General features: G+C 42.5%; 1 protein-coding gene across 4 annotated transcripts in view; it reads left to right on the top strand.

Annotated features, from left to right (window-relative positions):
• LOC135678116 (E3 ubiquitin-protein ligase CHIP-like) overlaps window positions 1-22,012 on the top strand; it is a 38,002-nt gene that overhangs the window by 9,253 nt on the left and 6,737 nt on the right. For all 4 annotated transcript variants that reach the window (XR_010514819.1, XM_065190520.1, XM_065190535.1 and 1 more), the window contains 4 exons: window positions 7,897-7,968; window positions 11,108-11,241; window positions 11,352-11,505; window positions 11,598-11,708. Coding sequence is in view for 3 of the 4 variants with exons in the window: in XM_065190520.1 (XP_065046592.1) it covers window positions 7,897-7,968; window positions 11,108-11,241; window positions 11,352-11,505; window positions 11,598-11,708 (471 nt within the window). In the remaining variant the exon portion in view is untranslated. The remainder of the gene's footprint in view (window positions 1-7,896; window positions 7,969-11,107; window positions 11,242-11,351; window positions 11,506-11,597; window positions 11,709-22,012) is intronic.

Here is a 22,012-nt window from a genome sequence, read left to right as displayed (position 1 = left end):
GCTATTGAGATGTTGTTCCTCTTCTTCTATAGCCTTAATGATGAAACAAGAGAAACATGGGAACTCCCACTGTTAGGATTCCTTTATTTTATGAGCTTTTAAATAATGTTTATTGAGTTCTTTTAGTTCAGTAAGAGTCGGATAGAGGTTTATTTAATATTTATTTATTATTAAGAGTCTCAAGTCTTGGTGGATTCTGGGTGGAACTCTATAAATAGGGATGTATTTATTTCTTTTAATCAGATAATAAAATATTATTCAGTCTTTTGACAAAACCTAAGAGGCCGATCCCCTCGAAGTGATCATCCCATTTTCCCACTTTCTTCTATGATAAAACCCTAGGGTCTTATCATTTGGTATCAAAGCGGCGATCCTTGGCGTTCTCGCTGTAGTGTTACCGTAGCTATCATCATCTAAAAAAAAAAAAAAAGAGAGAAAGGGTGAAGCCGATAGCCACGCATGCCAATCCTTCTCGATTGAGAAAGAACCCCTACTTCCCGACTAGCGACCACCGCTTCCCTTTCTCCACCGCCGCCGTCGCTCCCCAGCCAGTAACCTTCCCTCCTCGCTGCCCTAACTTGCTCGAGCGAGAAGGGCCGCGACCGCTGTTTCCCGACTAGCGGACCACCCCCCTCGTCGCTTTTACCGTCGGCGACGCTGCCCCCGGCCGCACCACCATCGTTGCCTCCTCTTGGGTCGCAGCCGCAGCCGCTCGACCATCCCTCCTCGCGGCTACCGAAACAGGGCAACCACGACCGCCGCAGCTGTCTCTATTTCCTCCTCGACTAGCAACCTTCCCTCCTCGCTGCCCCAACCTGCTCGGGCGAGAAGGGCCACGATCGTTGTTTCCCGGCCAGTGGGCCACCCCCCTCGTCGCTTCTACCATTAGTGACGCTGCCCCCAGCCGCACCACCATCGCTACCTCCTCTTGGGTCGCAACCGTAGTCGCTCGACCATCCCTCGCGGCGACCGAAACAAGGCAACCACGACCGCTGCAACCGCCACTGGTTCCTCCCCTCTTCGTTGCCGGCATCGACAGCAACCGCTGCAGCCTAGTGCTCAACCATCGCAGCCGCTGCAGTTTCCTCAACCGCCCGCGATCCCTCGGCGTCGCCAGCGCCTCCTTTCGCGATGCGACAGAGACAGGGCAACGCTTCCCTCCATTCACGCCGCTGCAGCCTAGTCCTCAATCGCCGTAGCCATCGTAGCGGCGAGCCCTTGGCGGCGCTGCCCCCAGCTGCACCACCATTGTTGCCTCCCAGCCCTTAGCAATAGCGATCCCTCCACGCAGCGACCGCAGCAAGCATCGCTGCCTCCCACGTAGTGACTGCAGCTACATCCCCATATCCTCGCAGCAACCCTTCACTCCCATAGTGCTGCCATCGACTACGTCACAACAACAACACCAAATAGGGCAGTGTTGATGCCCTTGTCCCGACATCAGAAACAAGAGTTGAGATTACAGATTTGCAGTCTGACGCAATGACTACTGACAACTCAGTAAAAGCCTAAATCGAAGCATTGGAAACCAGAATTGAAAACCGGCTGCAAGAAACACTTAATGATTTTAAAAAGAGCCTACTGGAGAGCTTCAACAAACTTCAACAAGATGAAAGTTCAAGTCTTACATTGAACCGATCTAGAGACACAGGAAAAAGAAACCAAGAACAGGGCACAAGCTACCCACGCATGAAGGTGAAATTTTCAAGATGGGAAGATAGAGATCCGACCAGTTGGATCTCTAGGGCAGAAATATTTTTCCGTTTTCATAGAACCCCAGAAGAATTGAAGGTGGAAATATCCTTAATCCAACTAGATGGAGATGCAATCCAATGGTATGATTGGTACGAAACTTGCCATCGGGTTCCCTCGTGGGAGCAATTCAAGAGAGGACTTCTTATTTGCTTTGGACCATCTGAATATGAGAATGTTGATGGGCAGCTCATTAAAATTCGTCAAACTTCCACAGTGTTAGAATATCAAAGCAGATTTGAACGATTGTCAAATCAAGCCAGAGATTGGTCCGAACGATAACTGGTGAGTACATTTATCGAAGGACTTAATCTAGATATCCAGTGTGAAGTCAAAGCTCACCAACCCCGCACTATGATAGCCGTAATATTATTTGCACGTTTACATGAAGAAAAAATCAGCAGGGAAAATCTTCGAAACAAAAGTGACAACAAACATATGATCAACAAGCCACCCGCCCCATCTATTCCCAACCGGAACCCTAACACTAGAAGACTAACCCTAGAATAACTCAAAGAAAGATCAGCAAAAGGTTTGTGTTGACACTATGATGAAAAGTGGAGTAGGGAGCACCGATGTAAACAAGGGCAACTTATGATGATTGAACCAATTGGGGAGGAACCAAAAGCTAGCAATGTGGACTCTGATCCTGGAGGTATGGACTCTGATGAAGATGTTGGACCTATCATACATACAGTGCATGCATTAGCCGGCTACTCTAACCCACAAATTATGAAAGTTGGAGGAACTTTGGAACATAAGCATGTTACAATTTTGATTGATATTGGTAGCACTAACAATTTTATGGACAGTAAGGTTGCTGACCGATTGGCCTATCACATTGAAGACTGTAACAAATTCGAAGTAAATGTCGCTGATGGACGAATTTTAACTTGTGATAGCAAATGTTCGAAGATAAAGTTGATTATACAAGGCCAAGAGTTGCTTGTGAACTTCTTTTTGTTACCTTTGGAAGATTTCGAAGTGGTGCTTAGAATTGAATGACTATCAACCCTGGGTGATGTTTCTTGGAATTTTTCTAAACTAATCATGAAGTTTTTTATTAATGGAAAGCAAGTGATCATAAAGGGAAGACATGAAAGTAAGGTCACAACTGCCACCAGCCATTGGATGGAGAGGGTTCTTCAGAAGACTGCAATGGCTGCTACACCGAAAGGCCGACCTATTGCTTACACTATCAAGAAATGGAGACCATACTTACTTGATCAACAGGTTGTGATGCGCCGCAAATACCCTGTGACTGAAGTGCTGAAAAAGAAACTCCCCGAGTTAGATGTTGCTCAGCCTTAAGGACAAGACTGATTTAAAGGAGGAATTGTTAGGATTCTTTTATTTTTTGAGCTTTTGAATGATGTTTATTGAGTTTGTTTAGTTTAGTAAGAGTCAGATAGGGGTTTATTTAATATTTATTTATTATTAAAAGTCTAACTCCTGATGGACTCGGGGTGGAATTCTATAAATAGGGATGTATTTGTTTCTTTTAATCAGGCAATGAAATATTATTCAGTCTTTTGACAAACTCTAGGAGGTCGATCCCCTCGAAGTGATCAAGGAGGCTGATTCCCCCGAAGTAATCATCCCCTTTTCCCCTCTTTCTTCTATGATAAAACCCTAGGATCTTATCACCCACCTCATCGAGCAAAGGATCCCAGGTAGATGCTCTTTCGACTCATTCTAGCATCAATTGAGAATCCTTGTTATAGAATTGGAGATCAAAAGGATCTATCTTTGGCGGCTTCTCTAGTTCCTTGTCACGCCAGGCGCATTGCAGTCTTAACATTTATTGTAGTGCATATATACAAGCTTCTCTAGCCATCTATATGGTAGTTCATTACACCTTCATATGAATCAACTCGAACGTTGACCAATTATATTCACATTCACTCGATACCATCATCTATGAAAGCACATATGCTGCAACCTTTGTTAGATTGGGCACAGACCCTCTAAATTATAGCCACCATTCAGATGTAGGAAAATATAATTATTACTATAACAAATCATTAATGATCATTTGAATTTATAATCGACACAATATAACTATATTATTAGAGAATAATCTGACACCTTGTCGCTTTTTGGTAGGAGCCTATATATAACATTATGTAGTGTCTGCAACATATCTAAAGAAGTGACAAGGCTATAATACTAGGATTTAGGTAATAGATTGCAAGACAAACGACTTATTTTGGTCAATATAACATGTTATTAATATAGATTATCTAAATTCTAATTGAAGTCGACATTTAACATACTTGCATTGTAAATATCTTGGTCCATATGGGTCCTACACATACTGATCAGTATTCCACTCATTGTTTAATGCTTTTGTAACCTCCTCTTCTGTCGAAATCAATATATATATATGTCAAGTAAACCAAATCGACTTTGTGGAGGATGCCTTAAAGTAGCTCAACCACTTTTAGGTTACCTATGGTTGCCTCTCCAAATCGTGGCTCTAACCATGAGTATAATCTTAGAGACTGAATCCTACTTCTCCACTTTCTCCCCTTTCGATGAATTCGAATAATGAGAATCAACTTATTCTTGTGATGTAAATGTTGCCTTTAATCCATGTCTCTTTTGTTGAATGGACTTCAAAATGATAAAGTTCATTGCAAGTCAAGTGATGCGTATCCTTCTATTTGTGTACTTTTACATTGAGGAGTGTATCTAGTGATGGTTGTAGATAAACTTCTTGATCGATTGTGCCTTGCCTCTTGTTTATTGTAGCTCACCAGTATCCTTGATAATGAGGTCTATGTAGTATGTTGCATTTGGAGCAAAAGAAAAAAAAATTCCTTTCAGATCTATCGATTGCAAATCCAACTTCTTGAAATTTACTACATTGTTGTTAATAATTTGCACAATATATTGTGAGTCAATCTCCTCTACCATAGTGTCCTTTTGGTTCTTTATGTAGTTCGCATCTTGACTTTTATTTGATGCATTAACGGACATGTGAAAGATGACCCTTGTGTTTCAATATATTAAGAAGTCGACGGTGCTCATTTTATCCAATCTTTTAGTTTTGCAACTCATATACGCCATGTATCTCCTTCGATGTAGGAGGTTAATTGCCTATGCCAGCCTTTTGAATTGAACTTGGCTATAAGCATTGGAACCTAGATGTAAGCATTTGTAAGCATTGGAACTTGGATATAAGCATTAGAATAATGTGAAAGTTAAACCAGTTGGTAATGACTTTGCCAATATGCCACTTTTTTCCTTTGTATATGCATCAATAATCCTTGTTTGTTTTTTTAGTGGATAAGCCTACTGATCAATATCGACAATATTAGGTGTTCCTCCTAGCAAAGCCTCCCATGAAACCTTGTAAGCCATCCTATCTCATGCTATTGATTCTACTCAATTGAGTTGGGGTAGTTGGCAACCTCACTCCTATCCAGTCTTTGTGGTCTAGTGCTACTGTCATTGCCATGCTTCTATTGTGAGTTGCTTGATCGATGTCTCATAGTCACATAATATATATGCTAATGCTTCGATGAGCTAGGGATGCCAATTCCAAGGTCTGAGTCGATATCATTACCATGACCCTCATATTTATCATAAACTAGTTCTTGCATAGCAAACCTATATTATTCCATAGTTTTTCAAATTTTCTTCTTGTAGCCTTTTTCTGCGTAGCAACTGCCAATGATGGTGGTTGTCCAAGCCCCGAGTATGCTCTCAAGCCTAATCGCTTGATTGTTGGTTTGGGATCATTTTTTTACAAAGAATTGTACTGTGATTAAGCCTAGATGATCCTTCATTGGCTCTAAAAGTAAGAAAATAACACTAATTGATTTTATTTAACTTTAGTCATATTAAATACATGAAAGATCCTTAATCAACCTATCAATTCTTAATCAAACCAAGGTATGCAATTTCGTATCGTACTGTGAGTTTCGACGTTCGCTCGGTACGGTACGAAACTGTATACCGAGCGGTATACCGTTCGGTGTATATATATATATATATATAATTCAGCGACGTCACCTCTCTCTTCTCCCAGGCTCGACGACGTCGCCTTGTTTATATATATATATATATATATAAATTAATAAATATGTATTTATATATAAAAGATTATATATATATATATATATATATATATATATATAAAAGGGGACGTCGCATCGCCTCGGCGACGTCGCCTTTTCCTTCTCCCACGCAGGGCGGCATCGCCTTGTTTATATATAAATATTTATATATAAATATTTATTATAAAAGGCGACGTCGCCTCGTATATATATATATATATATATATATAAATATTCTTATATATATAAGGCAACGTCGCCGAAAAAGGCGACACGACATCGCCTTTTATAAAATATTTATATATAAATAAATAAATAAATAAATAAATATATATATTTCGTTCCGTCCGGTAACCGGCGGTCCGTGTACCGGTAAGCTGACGGATCGGTACGTACCGCCCGGTATTATTCAAAATTGTATACCTTGAATCAAACAACTAATAACAAGCTTAATTAAGCTAAAGCCTCTAATTGGATTAGGTACACTAATTCGCTCTAATTACACTTTAATCATATTAAATACAAGAGTTGGTTAATCATATTTCATCATTTGAGTTGGTTAGTGTATTGTTGCACAAGTGATAACTGATAAGTCTCAAGTATGAGTTCACATGTGAGTATCATGTACGCCATTTGATGTAATAGAAATTCCTTCCGTTCTTTTTAAAAAAATATCAAATACAAGAAAAGATTCTTAAACAACTAAATTTATAATGAAACAAATAATAAGAAACTGTGATTAAGCCTGGCTAATGGCCCCTAGTTGGGTCTAAGTATGAAAAATGATACTAATTGCCTCTAATTACAATTTAATCATATTAAATACGAGGAAAATCGTTAATCAACAAATAAATTTATAATGAAACACTAACGACAAGCCATGATTAGGTTTAATTACTCTTAATTTGGACCAAAAGTAAGATAATGGACCTAATGGTGTCTAATCTTACGACAAAGGCACTAGCTATTAAGCCTAATTACCTCCAATTTGGGCCTAAAAGTAAGACAATAGACTTACTTGAGCCTAAAAATAAGAGAGACACTAGTCACCCTTAACAAGCTGTGATTAGACATAATTATCCCCAATTTCGACCTAAAAGTTAGATAATGGCCCTAATTATGCCTAAACTTAAAAGAAAGATACCAATCGTCATTAACAAGCTGTGATTAGGCAAAATTAACCCTAATTTGAGCCTAAAAATAAGATAGTAGACCTATTTGATCCTAATCTTAAGAGAAATACACTAATCACCTTTACCTATTGCCATTTGTAGAATGATAAGCATCTAATTATGTTAAATGATAACTAAAACATAGAAAGAGTATAATACCTTCAATTGAGGACCCCTGATTTGATCTGATTGAATCGATATGGTCTAAATCCGACCATTAATGATCAATACAAGTCGGTAATGAGCGAATTTCAATCGTATCAAGTGGATTGGGTGATATGTACTGGTCCTTAGGCAGAATCCAGCCATTAATGATCAACCGTGGACTGAAATGTACCATCAGTTTTGTATCATTTTGGGTGGTACGACAGTCCTTGATTTGATGTTAGTGCTGCTATTGAGACTTTTACAGCCTTCTATAGCACCTTTTCCTACCATTGGCTATGTACACATCAAATAGTAACAGAGAGAAACTATCAAAGTGCTCCTATAGTGTCAGAATTAAGGTTTATACAAACCAACTGATACTTACAAGTCCGACCAAGTACCAGTATCAAGCATATAATCTATACTGGTACATATATCTTTTTATATTTTTAATTAATTTTTCAATGATACATTATAGATCAGTGTAATATCCAATACCAGTCCAATGGTTTACCAAAACCCAAATCAAACTTGTATTTAAAACCTTGATCATAACAATCATTGTGTTGGAATTCAAGCCTTGTTATATAGAGCTTTTATCATTTCAATCAATTAGAATACAAGGATATTCATCTATAACTAAGTTGTTGGTTGGTTTTCGCAATTTGTTCTTTTATCCTATCTTTGAATGTTTGCTATGGCCATAATTTAGTTACTCTGGTGGTTGAGAACTTAAGTTGAATTCCTTGATTGAGTTGCAGGCACACTATATGTTGGGGCTTGCGTTGTTGGAGTGGCAAGATTTTGCTGGGGGAATCAAGGAATTGGAGAAGGTATGTTTTTGACTTGTTGGTATGATCTCTGTTCTTTATTTCCTCTTTAGGTATGATCTCTGTTCATGGCCTTTACATGAACATTAAGTCTTAAATTGTCATACATTTCACTAAAGGTTATTGTGAATACTGCAGGCACTCAGGTTATCATGACAATTAAGGTTTTTCCAACATATTTATGGCACATGAAGCTTCTATTTCTATGAGAATCCTGCCCAACATTGAAGTTCACATCCAAAGGACCACAGTGCATAATTCAACACATAACAGTACACATCAGTCACATATTCAGGAATAGATGAAAACAAAACAAATATGCTTTGACCATGCTATAAACAGAACAAGGACAGGAAAATTATATAATTCATCTTCATGCCTTTTTTAACACTTGAGTTTTGGATGGATTACCTCTTCAATCAGCAAGAACAGATTCATTTATTTTAACACAAGTTTGCAAGCAATGAAATAAGAATAACTTTGTGAACAATGAACAATATATCATTTTAAAGCAACAATAATAGAAATATGAATCAATACTACTACTTCTTCAAGCTTTTTAAATTTCCATGCACAAACCACATTCACAACGACAAAGATGTGTAAAAGCATATTCAGGTATAACAGTTGAGTCAGGGATAACTAATAAATCTAGTGCCATAAAACAAACAACGAAAATCTAGAAAAATTCACCTTCCGCCAAATGATTGTATCAAAATTTTTATAAAATTTTTCAACTGCTTTTTCTAAGTGTCTGTCCAGCTCTGATTTGCCTTCAGAGTACTTATTTTTCTTTTGCCTTTTTTCTCGTATGTCTTTAGATAATCTAGGCTTGGAGATCATCTACTTCATCCATGTCTGGCACACTGTTGTTATATATCTGGATCTTCTTGTTTGATCCTTCAATAGAAGTTCCTAGAGCAGATGCTTAGTATTCAAATGAAACAAAATATACTTCACTTTAGCATGAAACACACAATTTTCTATCACAAAGAGACGTTTAAACGGGTAACACAGCACAGGCAGAATCCCAGTCCTCATTGGGAAAACCTCTCATCCTTTCTGTCCACATCTCAGATCTGTGTTGTATCATGTTCTTCTGACCTGACAAATGATCTTTGAAACTTTACAACACTCTCTAGCATCATGTGTGTAAAGTATCACCTAATTTCAATATCCATGCATACATGGCTTTTGCTATTATAAAACCTCAATCTTTCAAATCCTCCTTAACAGTTGACCTGTATGTCTGCAGAATGCTTTGGTGAAGATCCTCACTCTTTGGCATACTTTCTTATCATTGCTTAAAAGTCTTTAAAATTGAATACCAAGGCCACTAGAGTTCACATTGTCAACTGTGATTGTAAGAACCCTATCAATTTCCCAGTACCAAGGCCATTTGGTTTTCCAATAATTTCTCCTGAATGTCTATATGGGAATGTAATTAAATGGTCTTTTATGTAATTTTTAACTTTTATAAATTAAGTTAGCCATGAGGCACATATAACTAAGGTTTTTCCTTGAAGTCCATATAAGACAAAATCTTTGGGCTGATTTTGTCAAACATGTCTTCAGCCCTTTTCACTAGCATAGGTGTTAAAACATTTCTGAATAACAGTGAGATGGAATATAGAATTGAGGTTGTATGCCATTGTAAAATTTACAAAATCTGTTATGCTCCAACTCCCAAAAGGAAATTCATTAACCAAAAATTTCCATATCTTGATCAGATTACCATGCAAGTTTACTGCTATTATTAGCTTCACTCTTCCATAATTAATTGATGTTGAAAAACTAGTGTTCTTTGTTTACATTAGTCAGTGGGTACTTTGGGCATTTATTTAGATGGTTTCATGCAGAAGTAGTTCCACTTATATAGATGGTTTCATGCAGAACTAGTTCCACCTATAGTCAGGCACATTAGACAAGTAACCTTCATAAGGCATCTTGGTGGCGAGCTTCCATGCCCTAGAGGTCATTTTAGCTGCCTTACTTTTTTCTTGCTATTATTTCTAGCCTATGCTAATCATTTTGGTGACTTTTAGCAGGAGTTCCAGATTATGGAATTCCAGTTGGAGGATTGTCTGTACTGGTTTTAGGTGGAACAAGCACTTTGAGTGGCCTGCAACAGTGATGCTTGGTTGATTGGGAGAGAGATCAAGGAGGTGGGTTTCTGGTCAATGGGAGATGAACGATCTAGCTTTGGAAAGTGGGAAATTGAGAGAGAGAGAGAGAGAGAGAGAGAGAGAGAGTATATAATGGTGGCGAGGAGTTGGGTTTACAACTTGAGGATAGTGAGAGATAAGAGGAGCTTGACATCACATAGCACGTGCAACTTATGTACTAGGTAAGGTTCAAGTGTACGTGTATCGGACAAATTGAAAAAAATAACCTGATATGTTTCTGTAAAAAACTTGAAAAATAATGTATAATATATTTAAACATATATGGATCTGTTATTCCATTGCATTCAGTACCTTTTGGTTTTGTAAATAGACTGAGACCGAACTGAATTGAACAATTTTTTTCGTTTAACTTCCAAATACAAAAAAAGAACTTCACTAAACCAAACTGCACAAATTGTCTTTTTTTTTGGCTAATCTCGGTTTACAGCAGATGTATAACATATTCGGATATCATTTTTAAAGTAGGATTTTTGCAGGGTAGACCTTATTGATCTTTTTTATATTTGCACCTTAAATTTTGGAAAGTGATTTCGATGTAGTACTTCTATCTGAGACACTTTTGTATCAAATAAAGAACACTTTGGGACATGCACATGACTTACTTTTCTTTGTTATTCGTTGTTAGGCAGATTATTCATTGTTCAAGCCTTCAAGGTGATATCTTGAACAAGTAATCTTGTGGTTGGTCACTTTTTGAATGGTAAAAAATTGTTCTCTTCGAAGTTGATAGAGGACCATAAGTTGGAATAAGGGCAAATGGGAATTAGAAGCTTCGATGCATTTAGCCAGCTCAAGTCTGAATTTAAAATACATGCTAGACTTTCCCTCTCTTTTGGTGTTCTTTTTAAATACTCTTCGAGCATCTAGTCTATCTTTGATTTTGTCAGCACTTTTAGTTTCATGCTGTAAATACTTTTAGTTACTAGAATTTTAACAGTAGGAACTTATTGATGTAGGCACTGGAACTTGGAAGGGGTGCAAATCCTGCGAGCTACATGGTCGAGGAGATCTGGCAGATTCTTGCCAAAGCAAAGTATATGGAATGGGAGGATTCGTCTAGCAAGCGGGCATCAAGACTGCAGAAATTGAAGTAGGTCACATCTTATCTGCAAGTTGTTGACAGATGCATTTCTTGATATCCTCATTATGACGTTTTGAGTCATCTATGCTAATCTTTTTGCCACTATTTGCTTGTTTCAGGGAAGCATGTGAAAGATCTCTTATACATTATTATGCAATTGAGGACTCTCAAGTGGAAAATATCTCTGAAGAAATTGCAAATGGACACTTGCAACAGTTGGGACATCTTGAAGAGGTATTTAACAAAGCTGCACAGGCTGACCAACCTACAGAGGTGAGACTTCAAATTAACTTTTCTAGACAGCATCTTTTGTCATTTTATAAAACTGGTAAGTTGGTAACTGTAACTTCATAGTGATGTTTCAGGTGCCTGATTTCCTATGCTGTAAAATTACACTTGATATATTCCGGGATCCCGTGATCACTCCAAGTGGCATTACCTACGAGAGGGCTGTGCTTCTTGATCATCTTCAGAAGGTAGTGTATCTCATTCTTTACTAATTGTGCCAATATTTCTTGGGGGTATTGACACAATAAACTACTTTTTTTCTAGTTTTGAAAAAATGAGTCACTTTTTCTCTTGAAGAATTGTTTCTTTAAATGGACTAAACCTTTTATCTCATGAAGTCGAAAATATTCAAATTGGAAAGTGGAGGATGTGTGAAAATACAAGTGATGGCTCCTGCCTTCCTTTTTTTCTGCTAGTTGCCTATCATTAGCACAATTACCATCACCACCATGATGTGCCCCTTGTTGGAAGACAGATTCCTCTTTCTTTCTCTAGTCACCACTTTTACTAGGAGGAAAAATTTGTTTCTCAAGGTTAGGTCCATCTCCCTCATCGGCATCACCTTTTACATCTCAGCTTGTTGGGAAAAAAATAGGAAACGAGGGAGAAAAATTCTCAAGATCTTGTTTTTAAATACTTACATACTTTGTTCTTTTGGTTTAGGAACTAGTGGACTACATATTTGTAGCACATATAGGAGCGCTATGTAGCATGGAGAGAGACTGGTACTTGTCAAATACATCTTGAAATATGTGGGATTCTTTGAAATATATTAAGACATATGTATCACCTATACTGATAAGAAAGATTATTACTTCTAACTTTTTATATCTGACATATGTATGACACCTATATAATATGTGCAATACGATTCTATAGTTGACTTTTGGTTAAGTTACATATATTATGATTTCTGTTGATTGTCTATTATACATTAGTATACTAATACATGGAATGTTGGTAACATTAACTGCCAAGTCCATACTATGTTGTGTTCTATATTTTAAAGAATTGTCATTTTGTCATGAATTGTTCATATCGAAGGTGTTCGATGTAATATCCATGCTTTTCCATATTGTTCATGCCTTCGGCAGCATATAAGGGGCTCGCAATAGGCTTGGTGTCATCGAAAAAATTGTAAACGGGGTGTTCGATGTAATGCTTATGTATATCCGTGTCTTTTGGTTTGTTCATGTTTTGCACAGTATGTAGAGGGACGGTCGAAGGTTTAACAACCCCATTTTAGTTGGGTTTGGTGGCCGTTTTTGGCTTGTAAATAAAGGATGTGTCATATGGACACTTGTCGGAGATTTCGGTCTGTAGTGGACCATTTTGGACCCTTTGTTGTGCGACCGCTCAGAGCTTGTGAAGTCTGTTTGTAATTTGCATTGACTATGAAGTGTTTACTCAAATGATTGTTTGTGGATCCGAGTGAGACACTTTCTCTAACTCGTTTTTTCTTTTGTAGGTCCTAAGGGACCATAGGAGGTTTAGGGGAGGCTTACCTTTGCGGATGAATACGCAAGGGTGCTATACAACTTAGGCAAAACCAGCTAAGTGCGTGACATATTGACACGGACTTAGCTGGATTTGCCTAAGTCGTGCGGCACCCTCGCGCGTCCGTCCGCAAAGGTCAGTCTCCCCGAAGCCTCCCATTGTCCCTTAGGACCACCAAAAGAGAGAACGGGTTAGAGAGAACGCCTCCAACGGGATCCACAAGCAAACATCTCCGAAAAACACTTCATAGACAATGCAAATTACAAACAGACTATTACAAGCTCTGAACAGTGGCACAACAAAGGGTAAAATGGTCCATTACAGACCGAAAAGCTCTCGCACGTGTCCACATGACACAACCTTTATTTACAAGCCTAAAGAGGCCACCAACCCAACTAAAATGGGACTTATAAGCCTTCGGCTGCCCCTTTACATTCTGTACAAGGCATGAACATGCCAAACGACACGGACATACATAAGCATTACATCAAACACCTTGTTTAGAAGTTTGTCTGTGACATTCTCTCCCACTTATCCCTTCGACGTCCTCGTCGAAGCCTTTGTGAACACTGCAACTCTTCACCTTTGCTGAGTCTTCAATCTTCTGCTCTAGCTGCAATGCGCCTCCTGGCTCCCAGCTGCTGTTTCTGAGTAGTCGAACCTTTGATCCGCTATGCTGCTTCAACTCACCAATGACTCTTGACTCTGGTGTGGGGTTGGCTGAGTTGTGTTGATCATTGTTGATTCTTACGGATCCCCCAAATGAAGGAAAAAGACCATCCTTACTGCGCCAGTCTCTCAAAATTTCCACATGCTGCTTGAACTGGGTGGATGCTTGTTGGAGCTTTAACGAGCATCGCCTCGCAAACTTCTGAAGTTTTGGGTCCTTCCTCCACAAAATCTGCTCATTGACTCTTCTTTCAGTTAGTTGTCACATCCAAGTAGGTTCGCATCACTTCCGCTTTCGATTGGCATTTCGTTGGGAAATGAAGCGGACAATCTACTCTCAGTAGCACTGATCACCGTTGGTGAGGATTTGACAACTATTGTCTTCCATTATCTTCGAAGGGTCTTTGAACTTGTGCAGAGCTCCTTTGCTGGATAGATAAGAGAACTGGGGTACTCGGTTTCGCCCATTCTCTTAAGAGTTGAGAAGGCAAAGGTTACTTGACTTCGCCCGCCTCCTCGAGGTTGTACTTCATGCATCGAGCTGGTTACTGGCCTTCGCCTGCTCTTTGCTCACACTTCTGAAGCACTTGAAGTATTTGCACTCCTTGCGTTGAGTTAGCTACTGTGATTCACCTTCTCAATGCCATTGAACTTCTGGAATGCAGGAAGTTTTCACCCCAACTTGGAGTAATTCTCTGATAGATGAGGTCGCCTCTGGGATTGTACCGTCTTCTCCATCAACCCTGCCGCCTACTCCACTAAGTAGCAAAGGTACAACACCACGTACTGCCTGCTTCGTTCCTTGGTCGTGCACTCTTGCATGACCCGAAGTCCTTCACTTACGGCTATCTTGATGAGAAACTTGTTGACACCGGTCTTACGAAGTTTCTTGGCCTCTGCCCTTCAGCCTTGTCTCGGTACTTGGAGATTGCCTCTGCATGCTCCACCTCCTCGGCCCCTTTCACGACCAAGCGCTCTCCCTTCGTGAGAGCAAGGGATCAATGACTTTCACGGAAGTCCCGCCTCTGCGGTACCATGGCGCTGCCATGCCCATGGCGCTACTATCCGTCGCCTCGCCTCTGAATCCCTTTTCTTCACGATCAGTAGATATGTCTCCGTGGCACTCCTCTGAGTTCACCTCCATTCTAACTGATGCTTGATTTTGGGTAGCTAAGTCCCTCTGGACTCGTCGTCGCTTCCTCGCCCCTTTCGACCTCCTGCTTCAACACCTCTGTGTTCTCCAAGCAGTCTGTTTGGTCGATGGAAAGACAGACTGCAACTCCCATGCATGGCCTCTGCCATCACATTGTAGGGTTTGCACCGATTCTGTTCTCCTTAGCTTCCTTGGTAGCAACGTTCGCTTACTCGACCTTGTCCTCTGACTTGTCGGGCTCCCTTAAGCGAATATGAGCTCTGGAGCAGTCCAACTCTCCAGCTGCTTCGATCATACCTCTGCATGATCAAGTCCCTCCCATGGAACTCACTGGTACTTGCCTTCGAACTTTTCCCTTAGTGGAACACAGCCCCCATATGCTGATGACCAAGGTTTTCATTCGATGCAAAATTCGATGCACGCCCGGAAGACCCGCCTCTGCGGTACTATGGCCTTCACTCCTTGAATCCATAGCCCTTCTTGTCGTCGTGTTGTTCACCGAAGTGGAGCTCCCAGTAGCTCCCGATCATACCTCCATATGATCTAGTCCCTCCCGGGACTATGTCGTGTGTGTCGCATTGCCACGAACTGTTCCACCACGATCCGCTGCACCATGTCGCCTCCTGGTGACATCTCCATTGCATTCTGATCCTTGTGGAATAAACTCGAATTGTGAACCCTCCATGTGTGGCCTCTGCCAATACATCGCAGGTTCTCCTCCACCTTCGATTTTGTTCGCTCCTTTGGCAATCGACCTTCATCCACCCACTCTTGGGTCACACCTAGATGAAGCACCGCTCTAGGACAGTCCGTTGCCTAGTAGCTCCCGAAGTCCACCGACTTCACTGTAATTTGTGCACCATTGTCTGGATCCTGGGCCTCTGCCCCTACCAGCACAATCTCCGCTGCGCACTGCTTCCTTCATAGCAATTTTGAATGACAACACTGTGGCATATTCTTCAAGAGTACCCGCCTCTGCGTCCTCTTGCCCCGTGCTAAGGCCTTCTGAACCCAACTTCGCCTCCGCAAATTGAGTCGCCTTAGTTCCTCCATCAAATGCTCCTCCGAGATAAGGTGCATGTGCCCAGAAGCTCCCTTCGTCTTTGGCACCATGCAAGATGAGTCCACCCCATCAGAATGAAGGACCCATGGCACAACATGATCCTGCTCTTGCCTCTACAAGAGTTCATGTCCTTGACCTCTGTCTAAGGAAAGCACTGTGCCTCTGCTCCATGTTCCAACTTCTTTGCTGGCTCCCTTCATGCGGCTTGGGTACTTCGCCAAGTTACACCCAAGTTGCTCCGCTCCTCGTTTTTGCATTGAGTCGATGGTGGCCCTCGCGCCCACCATTCCACGGGTCAGCCCTCCCTTGAGTCCGATCTCCATATCGACTCTAAGTGTGCCTTCATTTAAGTTGCTTCAGGTCGCTCCCCCACTTGATCTCGCAATGCATCCACCAATGCATTCTCTCAAGCGAGATCATGCGACGACTCCTCGCCGCTTGCTCAGTCCATCGAGCTTCGTGGAGTTGTTGTTTGTTGAGGTACTCCTCCTCAACATGTGAGGTCCGTCTCACATGATTCTCCCTCTGGAGAGCCGAGACTTATCCCTCCTGGATAACTGTCCCATTGGAGCAACATCTCTCTTCGTTTCGGAGACCACCATCCCCTTGGACTACTCCGATCTGCTGAACAAACTGTGCATTGTTCTGCCTCCTGCAAACGCACTTGCTAGATTGCGCCTCCACGTCAATACAGCCACCACTGCACCCCTCAAGGCCTAGCAACATGCTGAACTCGTTGCACACTTCAGCCTCCTCCGGACGTATCCTTCGCATGCCGAAGAGAAAGTTTCAATGCTCCATAGCGCCGAGTCTCGGTCGCCTTGGGATGGCCACGAACAATCCATCGTCCGCATACAAGCCCATGCATAAGTACCGAATTCTTCGAGTTAGCAATTCCCCTCACCTCTGTGAGCTTTGCACAACTCTTTCGGTCGCTGAGCAACTCATTCCACTTTGCATGGTCTCGTCCTTTGCCAAGCGCCTCGCTTGCCTTGAGCACCATCAAGTAAAGTTGTCAACGTTGAGCCGTAGCTCAAACTCAGCCATCCCAACCTTTGTGCGCTCCGCATTCTTCCAAGCTTGCCTGTTCTCGTGGTGCCTCTTGCGCGAAGGGTTGGCCATTCCTCTGAATGCCAATGTCAGATGCCCGCTCCTCTGAGCGACTCTTTTCCCTATATCTCCATGCCCGTTTTCCCTCAAACGGTCGCGCGTGTGCTGACTGCCTTCCATGCAGCCCCACTAGGTCCCCCACGTTTGCATGTCAAGTGTTTCTATGAGTGCTTGTCCCGCTCTGATACCATATGACACGGACTTAGCTGGATTTGCCTAAGTCGTGCGGCACCCTCGCGCGTCCGTCCGCAAAGGTCAGCCTCCCCGAAGCCTCCCATTGTCCCTTAAGACCACCAAAAGAGAGAACGGGTTAGAGAGAACGCCTCCAACGGGATCCACAAGCAAACATCTCCGAAAAACACTTCATAGACAATGCAAATTACAAACAGACTATTACAAGCTCTGAACAGTGGCACAACAAAGGGTAAAATGGTCCATTACAGACCGAAAAGCTCTCGCACGTGTCCACATGACACAACCTTTATTTACAAGCCTAAAGAGGCCACCAACCCAACTAAAATGGGACTTATAAGCCTTCGGCTGCCCCTTTACATTCTGTACAAGGCATGAACATGCCAAACGACACGGACATACATAAGCATTACATCAAACACCTTGTTTAGAAGTTTGTCCATGACAATATGGTATAAGAGCGGGACAAGCACTCATAGAAACACTTGACATGCAAACGTGGGGGACTTAGCGGGGCTGCGTTGAGGGCAGCCATCATGCGCAACCGTTTGAGGGAAAATAGGCATGGAGATGTGGGGAAAAAGAATCGCTAAGAGGAGCGGGCATATAGATTAGCATTCAGAGGAATGACCAACCCTTCGCGCAAGAGGCACCACGAGGAAAAGCAAGCTTGGAAGAATGCGTAGTGCACAATGGTTGGGATGGTTGAGTTCGAGCTATGGCTTGACGTTGGCAATCATACTTGATGGTGCTCAAGGCAAGTGAGGCGTTTGGTAAAGGATAAGACTATATAAGGTGGAATGGGTTGTTCGGCGACCGAAAGAGTTGTGCAAAGCTCACATAGGTGAGGGGAATTGCTAACTCGAAGAATTAGGTACTCATGCAAGGGCTTGTATGCGGACGATGGAATGTTCGTGGCCATCCCAAGGCAATCGAAACAATGTGCCATAGAGCATTGAAACTTTCTCTTTGGCATGAGAATGATACGTCCGTAGGAGGCTGAAGTGTGCAGCGAGTTCAGCATGTTGCTAGACCTTGAGGGGTGCAGCGAGGGCTGTATTGATGTGGAGTCGCAATCTAGCAAGTGCGTTTGTGGAGGTAGAACAATGCAAAGTTTGTTCAGTAGGGCGGAATAGTCTAAGGGGATGGTGGTCTCCGAAACTTCCACAGGGAAGGATGCGAAGAGAGAAGTTGTTCCAACGGGACAGATACCTTGGAGGGATTAGTCCCGGTTCTCCAAAGGGAGAATCATGTGCAACAGACCGCACATGTTGAGGAGGAGTACCTCAAAACAACAGCTCCACAAAGCTCAACGGACCGAGGGAGCGATGAGGAGTCATCGCATGATCTCGCTTGAGAGAATGCATTGGGGGATGAATTGTGATATCAAGTGAGGGAGCGACCCAAGGCAACACAAATGAAGGTACACTTGGAGTTGATATGGAGATCGGACACAACAAAGGGCTGACCCGTGGAATGGTGGGCGCGAGGGCCACCATCAACTCAATGCAAATCGAGGAGCGGAGCAACTTGGGTGTAACTTGGTGAAGGACCTAAGCCGCATGAAGGGAGTTTGTATAGAAGATGGAACATGGAGCGGAGACACGAAGCTTTCCTTCGACAGAGGTTTGGGACATAAATTCTTGTGGAGGCAAGAGTGGGATTATGTCGTTCCATGGGTCCCTCATTCTGATGAAGCAGACTCATCCTGCATGGTGCCAAAGTCGAAGGGAGCTTCGAGGCACATGCACCTTATCTCGGAGAAGCATTTGACGGAGGAACTAAGGCGACTCAACCTGCGGAGGCGAAGTTGAATTCATAAGGCTTTGGTATGGGGCAAGAGGATGCGAAGGCGGGTACTCTTGAAGAATATGCCACAGCGCTGTCATTTAAGTTGCTATGAAGGAAGCGGTGCGCAGTGGAGATTGTGCTGGTGGGGGCAAAGACCCAGGATCTAGACAATGGTGCACCAATTTCAACGAAATCGATGGACTTCGGGAGATACTAGGTGATGGACTGTCATAAAACTGTGCTTCGTTTGGGTGTGATCCGAGAGCGGGTGGACGAAGGTCGATTGCCAGTGGAGTGAACACAATCGAAGGTGGAAGAAGCCCTATGATATATTGGCAGAGGCCACACATGGAAGGATCACAATCCGAGTTCATCCCATAATGATCAGAATGCAATGAAGATGTCACCAGGAGGCGACATAGTGCAGTGGATCGTGGTGGAATAATTCGTGGCAATACGATACACACGAAACTAGTCCTGCGAGGGACTAGATCATACGAAGGTATGATCGAGAGTTACTGGGAGCTCCACTTCGGTGAACAACACGACGACAAGAAAGACTATGGATTCAAGGAGTGAATGCCATGGTATCGAAGAGGCGAGTCTTCCATGCGTGCATCGAATTTTGCATTAGATAAAAGCCTTGGTCATCAGCATATGAGGACTATGTACCATCGAGGGCGTATACCGAATGCAAGTACCAGTGAGTCCCATGGGAGGGACTTGATCATGTAGAGGTATGATCAGAGCGGCTGGAGAGTTGGACTGCTCCAGATCTCATATTTGCTTAAGGGAGCCCGACAAGTCAGAGGACAAGGCCGAGTAAGCGAACATTGCTACCGAAGAAGCTAAGGAGAACAGAATCGGTGCGAACCCTGTAACATGATGGCGGAGGCCATGCATGGGAGTTGTAGTCTGTCTTTCCATCGACCAAGGGGAACTGCTCGGAGAACACAAAGGTGTGGAAGCAGGGGGTCGAAAAGGGCAAGGAAGCGGTGACGAGTCTAGAAGGACTTAGCTACCCAAAAACCAATGAGTCTCATGGGGGGGGGGGGACTTGATAATGGAGAGGTATGATCGAAGCGATAGGAGAGTTGGACTGCTTCAGAGCTCATATTCGCTTAAGGGAGCCCGATAAGTCAGAGGATAAGGCCGAGTAAGCGAACATTGCTATCAAGGAAGCTAAGGAGAACAAAATCAGTGCAAACCTTGCAACATGATGGTGGAGGCCATGCATGAGAGTTGCAGTATGTCTTTCCATTGACCAAGGGGAACTACTTGGAGAACACAAAGGTGTTGATGTAGGGGGTCGAAAGTGGCGAGGAAGTGACGACGAGTCCATAGAGACTTAGCTACCCAAAAATCCAAGCATCGGTTAGAATGAAGGTGGACTCGGAGGAGTGCCACAGTGCCATAGAGGCAAATCTACCGATCGCGAAGAAAGGTACGTAGATACGAGGCGACAGATAGTAGGGCTGTGGGCATGACAACGCCATAGTATCGCAGAGGCGGGACTTCTATGAAGTCATCGATCCCTTGTTCTCATGAGGGGAGAGCGCTTGGTTGTGAAAGGGGTCGAGGAGGTGGAGAATGCAAAGGCAAACTCCAAGTACCGAGACAAGGCTGAAGGCCGGAGGCTATGAAACTTCGTAAGACCGGTGTTAACGAGCTTCTCATCAAGATAGCCGAAAGTGAAGGACTTCGGGTCGATGTAAGAGTGCACGACCAAGGAACGAAATAGACAGTATACGGTGTTGGACCTTTGCGACTCAAAGGAGTAGGCGGTAAAGATGATGGAGAAGACGGTACAATCCAAAAGGCGACCAAAACTACTAGAGACTTGCTCTAAGTTGAGGTGAAAACTTCCTGCATTCCAAAAGTTCGATGACATTGAGAAGGTGAATCACAGTAGTTAACTCAACGCAAGGAGTACAAACACTTCGAGTGCTTCAGAAGTGTGAGCAAAGAGCAGGCGAAGGCTAGTAACCAGCTCGATGCATGAAATACAACCCTCGAGGAGGCAGGCGAAGTTGAGTAACCATTGCCTTATCAACTCTTAAGAGAATGGGCGAAACCGAGTGCCACAATTCTCTTATATATCCAGCAGAGGAGCTCTGCACAGGTTCATAGACCTTTCTAAGAAATCTAATGGAAGATAACAGTTGTCAAATCCTCACCAATGTTGATCGATGCTATTGAAAGTAGATTGTCTGCTTCATTTCCTAACAGAATACCAATCGAAAGCGGAAGTGATGCGAACCTACTTGAAAGTGACAACTACGTGAAAGAAGAGTCGATGGACAAATTTTATAGAGGAAGGACCCAAAAACTTCAAAAGTTTGTGAGGCGATGCTCGTTAAAGCTCCAACAGACATCCATCCAATTCAAGCGGTATGAGGCATTTGAGAGACTGACGCATATTAAGAATTGTCTTTTCCTTTATCCGAAGGATCCGCAGGAACCAACAGTGATCAACACAACTCAGCCAACCTCGCACTAGAGTCAGAGTCATTGGTAAGTTGAAGCAGCATGACAGATTAAAAGTTTGACTACTCAATAACAGTAGTGGAGAGCAGTTGGGAGCCAAGAGACGCATTGCAGTTGGAGCAGTAGATTGAAGACTCTACAAAGGCGACGAGTTGCAACGTCGACAAAGGCTTTAACGAGGACGTTGAAGGAATAAGTGGGGGAGAAAGTCACGGACAAAATTGTAAACGGGGTGTTCGATGTAATGCTTATGTATGTCTATGTCTTTTGGTTTGTTCATGCTTTGCACAGCATGTAGAGGGACGATCGAAGGCTTAACAACCCTATTTAGTTGGGTTTGGTGGCCGTTTTCGGCTTGTAAATAAAGGTTGTGTTATGTGGACACTTGTGGAAGATTTCGATCTGTAGTGGACCATTTTGGACCCTTTGTTGTGTGATCGTTCAGAGCTTGTGAAGTCTGTTTGTAATTTGGATTGACTATGAAGTGTTTACGAAAATTATTACTTGTGGATCCCGAGTGAGACGCTTTC

Source organism: Musa acuminata, chromosome BXJ1-1 (assembly GCF_036884655.1).
Source record: "Musa acuminata AAA Group cultivar baxijiao chromosome BXJ1-1, Cavendish_Baxijiao_AAA, whole genome shotgun sequence".
Taxonomy (NCBI): Eukaryota; Viridiplantae; Streptophyta; class Magnoliopsida; order Zingiberales; family Musaceae; genus Musa; species Musa acuminata.
This window is presented reverse-complemented; position numbering and strand designations above follow the sequence as displayed.